Source organism: Morone saxatilis, unplaced genomic scaffold, assembly GCF_004916995.1.
Source record: "Morone saxatilis isolate NCDOM2014 unplaced genomic scaffold, NCSU_SB_2.0 Contig14, whole genome shotgun sequence".
Lineage (NCBI taxonomy): Eukaryota > Metazoa > Chordata > Actinopteri > Moronidae > Morone > Morone saxatilis.
The window spans coordinates 21,741,782-21,748,058 of record NW_023339696.1 but is presented as its reverse complement, the minus strand read 5'-3'; the positions used below and the strand labels follow the sequence as shown (position 1 = coordinate 21,748,058).

At 52.3% G+C, this 6,277-nt stretch overlaps 1 protein-coding gene across 1 annotated transcript; it reads left to right on the top strand.

The window, feature by feature from the left end:
• The first annotated feature begins 535 nt into the window (after positions 1-535).
• On the top strand, positions 536-3,702 carry LOC118323313 (protein CASC3-like). The gene is made up of 4 exons (XM_035655261.1): positions 536-742; positions 1,987-2,011; positions 2,296-2,351; positions 3,202-3,702. The coding sequence occupies exons 1-4, from the start codon at positions 557-559 to the stop codon at positions 3,571-3,573; spliced, it is 639 nt and encodes a 212-aa protein (XP_035511154.1). The 5' UTR covers positions 536-556; the 3' UTR covers positions 3,574-3,702.
• Positions 3,703-6,277: the final 2,575 nt, after the last annotated feature.

Sequence of the window (6,277 nt, the reverse complement as noted above, 5' to 3'; positions counted from 1 at the left end):
TGTGAGCGCCCTCACATGGAACCAGAGGGGAACTGCAACAGTTCAGAAGCCGGAAGTGCCCAGAGAGTGGAACTTCTCTCCTTATTAGACATTCTCTGCCTAAACCTACTTTTCTTACTAGTATCGCCATCTAGTGGCCGACCCGAAAGTGACGCATAGAATATCTAAGTTACACCAGGCCTGAGCACTTTGCCAAATAAAATTGCACTTTCATATATATATATTCGGGGGGGGGGGTTTGCAATTAAAAAGGCCTAGAAATAATAATAACTTTAGCAATTACAATAGGGACCTCCAGCTGTCGATGGCTCGGTCCCTAATAAATAAAAATAAATGTTGTTGTGAAAAACAAACAAATGCTGTAAAAACCAAAGATTGAAATGTATTTCTAAAGTAAAGGGCAGATTACAGACAGGCTGCAGGTCGTAGTGGACTCCAGGAGGTGGCGGTAGATATCAAACAAGGTGTCTGACGAACATCTAAAACCTCCGTGATGAAGAACTCGGCTACCCATAATTCATTGCCGCTTTCCGGTTCCAACCATTCGAGACCTAAGATGGCGGACCGGCGGCGAAGGAGGAGGCGCGCGTCCCAGGACAGCGAGGACGACGACGAGTCCGGGTCGGGTTCGGACAGCGGGAGGTCGGGCTCACCGGCGACCAAGAGCCGAGGGAGAGAGCCCGACCCGCCGGAGGCCACAGCGGCCCGGGTCGAGACGAAGATCGCCGCGGAGTCCGAGTGTGTGAGTGTGTGTGTCCGGACGTTATTCCCCCGAGCGGAGCGCCGCTTCCATTAAAACTTGTCCCCGCCGCAGGCTTCTTCCTCAGTGCAACCGCGGGAAAACGAGCAGTGGATAAACTGACAGCCGTTGGACTCTGAGCACCTTCACGTCGCTGCAGCGCGCGAAGGGGAACTTAAAGTTAGCGACGCCGATTCTGTCCAACCCTGCAGAGTTTTTAAATTATATACTTTTTTTAAATGCGTTGTGTTATATTAAAGTAACCGTTTAAAACAAAAAATAAAAGTCCACGTAGTTAACTTTATTATTGTTTCGTTCCCTTTTGTGGAACCGAGACGAAAAGGCGCCAGTGGGAACGCATTTACTGGGGCAACACATCCAGCCGTAACACCGGCTCTCTCCTCCCCGCGGTGCTTTACACCGCTGGACGTTGTAACGAAGGTAGGAGGCGGTTTGCTCCCGGTGGTTAGTTGGCCAGCTCCCCGGGAAGCTGCTGTGTTTGTGTCCGTGCTGTCGGCGGACTGTTGGGGAGTTTCTCTTTAGCACCGGGCTAGGCCAATGCTAATGCTACCGCTCCGTCGCGAGAGTCCGCCACGTCCAGCTTACGTCAGATGCTGCGTGGAGACGTCAGCCGCGTCGCTCTCACCGTTTTATCCGAGGCGCGTTACTAAGCAACCAAAACGGGGTTCCCACGCATCCTGGAAAAACCTGGAAAACCTGGAAATTTAGAGACGAGTGATTGAAACACCTGGAAGTTGATTAAAATGAGCGAATGTCCTGAAATAATCTATAAAATGTATTTTATCCTTCAACCAACAGCAGTGTGTAGCTGTAATGTGTCAACCTCGTGATGGACCTGAAACACTTCATCACTAAAAAAGAACAACTGCAGTCGACGCCAGCTCTACCTGTAAACTGTGCGACTGTTTGTGAGCGACTGTGGTCTCCGTGACGATGTGAGCCTCAGTCACAAACTTAATTTACCTAATTAAAAGTCAAAACAAAGACGTCCATCACTGTAAATCCCTCACACACAGGCTAAATGAGCTAACGCTGAGCACTAGATCTTTATGTTCCTGCCCTGGACGAGTATAATCAGCTGCTCCTCCATCCACCCGTTTTAAATCCACAATATGAACTCCTGCAGAGTCATCCAGGAGGCAGCTCCCTGTGCGACTGTATGAACGTGTTGTTGGAGATTAACACTGTGAAGGTTTGCTGCTGACTTCTTTTATCTCTCTTTGCAGGAGAGTGAAGATGGAGTTGGAGAAGGTAAGACAGTTATTCAGTTAGTTATTCAGTTACCGGCACCGGGAACATAGAAATGAAAGATTATTATTATTATTATTATTATTATTATTATTATTACTGTTGCACAGCGAGGCAGGTTTCTATATCATATAACATTAGTTCTCTTCAGGACTGGTTGGTTTGCTCTAACTGTCTGATAGCTGTTGTAGAACCTCTGTGAAGCCTGTTGTTGTTGTTGTTGTTGTTGTTGTTGTTGTTGTTTTCTGACCCGGTTTCTCTCTCTCTGTCTGCCCTGTTCTCTCTAGCGGTCCTCTCCGACTACGACAGCGCCGATCCAGAGGAGAACGGCTCCCACTCGGAGGTAAAACACAGCGACAGTATGAGACTGGTTCAGCTGACATCAGAACCATCAGTCTGGACCTGCTACACTTCCAGTAACGGCGGGCATTCGCTGTACGATTTGAGCCCGTTTCTGACACGACCTTTGAGCCGCACAGCGTTTTAGAGTCGGACTGAATTTCAGCTTCATCGGGCGCGGAGCGTACAGGGCGGAGCAACGTCCAATCAGCTGCTCCTGCGTGGACGCTGGGATGAATCTCTTACAAACAGAGAGAACCTGGAACATTAGACAGAGCAGGAATCCCTCTGATGTTTCACCATCGACGTGAACGAGAGAGTCCGTATACACAAGCAGCTGCTTTAGTCTCGACGTCGGTGTTTCTGTCTGGTTAGCATTAAGCTGGTTGGAGATGAGCTGAGCTTATCGTCGCCTCCTGTGCACAACGTTAGAGCGACGCAAATCTAATCAGCGTACCTTGTTGTGATCAGTTCTACACTGACCTGGCTCGATGAAGCCTGTTACTGTCTATGTCCAGATGTAACTGTAGTGAAGGAAACAGAAATCATACTTCAGGAAGAGCAGTGTAGCTGTTAGTGTTCAATAAAACCAGACGGATGTGATAATCTTAAAGATCTTAAAGTAAAATGTGTGCTGTGTTTCTACAGCCAATAAAAACACACTTAGCTCCGTGAGCTGCACAGACGTCTGTTTCAGTTCCTACAGAGTTCGATCCACCGACATTGATCACGCAAAGGCGGGAGGTGGTCCGACAGAGTGAACAGACCTCATTAGACCTTCGGCGCAGTGTGACAGGATGTGTATCACTCACTGATGTTTCTGTTAGTTGAACTGTGTTCCTGTGTTCCCAAAGGGAGTGGAGGAGGAAGAGGAGGCAGAGCATTTCAGTGATGAAGAAGCTCCAGCAGCAGCCAGCGTTCCCCAACCCCCTGCTGCCGACGGCCCGATAAAGGTGGAGGAGGTGGAGGAGGAGGCGGTGGGTGCGGAGGAGGAGGAGGAGGAGGAGGCGGGTGAAGAAGTAGAAGAGGAAGAAGAAGAGGAGGCGGCAGAGGGAACAGAACAGAGTAAAGAGGAGAGCAAGGCCGAGGAGAAAGAGAACCTGGCTGGAGAGAGACAGAGCGGTGACGGACAGGTGAGACCGGCTCGACCAACCTGTGACCTCACAACTCACCACACAGACACAAATGAAGAACGAGAACACGTTTCATATGATTTTAATATTTGATGCGAGATGAATCACTGAAATGTGAATCACATCACAATAGCTGTCAAAATAATCCCACTATGACGTGTTATTGTGCAGCCCTGTGAGGCTTTAACCTGTTGAACCCGACGGACACCCGGCACAGGGTCGCGAGCGACGTCACACGATGTCCTCATTTCTACTGCCCTGTAAACAAGTTAACTAAAGCACCCTGTGGGTGTTTGGCATTTTTCTCTTCTTCCATAATGTTCCCAAAAAGACTAGACAGGCTCTCAGCTATTTTACCCAAACAGGCAGTCCAGATGTATTTTCTCCTCAACAACAAGTTTTTTGCGCAAACGTAATGCCATTAAACAAATGGCAACTAACAAAAAACCACCACGCCTGTGAATATACGACGCGACAGTCGGAATGAAACGCGCAGTACAGCCATATACTCCGCGCTCGCTCGCACTACACCTCCATGTCTAGGCATGCTCCGCGAAATGAAAACTAGAGAGGCCCTGCATCTTTCTCTGAATACCCCCCGGACGACGCAACAAATAACCGACCGCACGCAGGTACCAGCGCTCACTGTACGCGCAGACGCCAGAAGACGCAGCGACACAACATTGCAGCGTTCTTACTCGTCTATTAGCGTCGTCTACCAATTCTTGGTTTCCAAACTCGTGCCAAATGGGTGCCAAACCTGAAGTCCGCCTGGTCCGTACTCCCTTACTAAACCCACCTTTCTGTGGGGCCTCTTGCCTCTCTTGCTCAAATCCCTCTAATGCAAAGATTGTGGCTACAGTTTCCTGGTAGTCAACGCGGAGATTGCTGAAGGTCATCCAGTGGCCATCTGTGTCATCGGAGATTATTGTTAGCTGGGGGGTGCTCTACTTCTATGTCAAACTACGGAAAAAATAGGCGAGCAGACTGACGAAATTTCAACGGATTTCTCCTTTCTCTTTAGTATCCAATTTAATCCCACGGTATGCCACCATCAACGACACACTCAGTATTCCTGACTCTGGGACATTCACCATTCTGAGGTCCCTAGATGCGTCCCAGACCAGGACGGGGGCGACGCGCCGGCCCGCCGCGGACGACCCCTCGCCCGCACCACGCGGGCCTCGCCGGGCCCCCTGTTCAGCGCCAGGCGCACTCCAAGAAACTCCCACCTATGAAATTAGACGATTGTGAAGCAATATTGCATGCTTAATCTTGGGTATGCTCTTCCTTTGGGCGTTTTCTTTGCCTGAAACATCATGGCCTAGAGTTTAAAAAAAGCGTTAATGAACCGGTCACCGCCTTCGTCTGTTAACGGCGAGAGTGAAACTGTCATGCGCAGTCGTCTCTACACAGCTTTATTCTCACACACAGCACATTTCGCAGGAGTCAAACAAGCAACGCACTCCTGAAGACGAAGGTCGCAGTGAAACCCTGGTCAGGAAGCTCCCCGACGATGACGAGGAACAGGAAGAACCCGGCTACCCACCGTCCGAAGGCACGCGCGGTCTGGTTCCTCTCGAGCACCGACGTGCGAACGGACACGCGTCGGGCACGCAGGCGATAGGCTACCTCCGCTGGTCGTCGTCTCTGGCAGCAGTGGTTATTTATTTCATCCTTTCGGTTAATGCTGGGCGAACCGTAAACTTATAACGGACATCCTGCTCGGTTTCCTGTGTGGCGTCCGCACTCCCAGACCCAAAGGCGCCGAAACAGGAAAGGTTGGACTGGAAGGACGAGGGGTCGCCTGGGGCCACGGTAGGTTCCGGGAGGAGGCAGCAGCAGCGCCGAAAGCAAGCTCGAGGAGCTCATGCCATCTACGCTTATGGAATCCGAAACGCGGCGGTCCGGAGAAGCGAGGTCCCTACACGGCAGCCGCCGCCAAGGGTGACGCGCCGCTCAACCGTAGGAACGTGGCAGAAAGAGAATTGAATGCTGGCTAAGATTACACCTGATTAGTCTTTATTCATCATGTTGTTTCACCCTGTGGGATGTCTCCCTGCACGACCAAGAGTACCGGTCTCCCCCAGCCGAGACCACGAACGGTGACGGGACGGAGGGGAGAGCGACCGCCGCCCTCCGGACTCCTGGCACCACGGATGCAGGCAGGCGCCCAGGCAGGCAGCGAGGAGAGCGTCTCGCCAGAGAGAGCCTCCACCTTCATACCATCACACTCTTCTACATCTCCAGCTGCCTCTCCCTCTCCTCTCGCTCTGAATAGCGGCAAGCGTTTCCACGACGCCGTCCCTCCCGGCTCCCGCAACAGACGTCCCACGACACACCAGCACATGCACCTCCCACCTCCAGTCCCAGCTCTACCAGGCAGGATCACACTGAACTCAACACCGCGACCAGCAGTCACCACACGAGAGCGACCGGGCGCGTCCATCACAAGTCCAGTGTGATCCACAGCGAAGAGACAGGGGTACGCAGGTCCAGCACGGGGAGGCGCAGACGAGTGGAGGCGGCCGGGGAGGGGTGGTCCTCGTGTGGCTCCATCGCAGCGGCGACCACTGGCGCGTCAAGCGCCAAGGAGGCGCGTTAGGGAACCAGAGAGTGGTGCACGACGGCGCCCATCCAGGCACGCGGCGCTGGGTTAAAGTCTGCGTCGCCCCGCGAGGCTCACAAGCAGCAGAGCAGCGCACGCGCGACCGCACGCGACAGAGTCTGCGTTCCAGGATCTGTCCTCGTCCACCGCGTCGCACTGCACTCCGCCGCCAGCCGTCAGCCGTGCCAT

What these genes read in the sequence shown, in the direction of transcription:
- LOC118323313 (XM_035655261.1), top strand. Translation starts at nt 557, where the DNA reads ATGGCGGACCGGCGGCGAAGGAGGAGGCGCGCGTCCCAGGACAGCGAG. An exon ending in TCGCCGCGGAGTCCGAGTGT is followed by an intron (nt 743 to 1,986) that starts GTGAGTGTGTGT and finishes CTCTCTTTGCAG; the next exon opens with GAGAGTGAAGATGGAGTTGG. An exon ending in TGAAGATGGAGTTGGAGAAG is followed by an intron (nt 2,012 to 2,295) that starts GTAAGACAGTTA and finishes TGTTCTCTCTAG; the next exon opens with CGGTCCTCTCCGACTACGAC.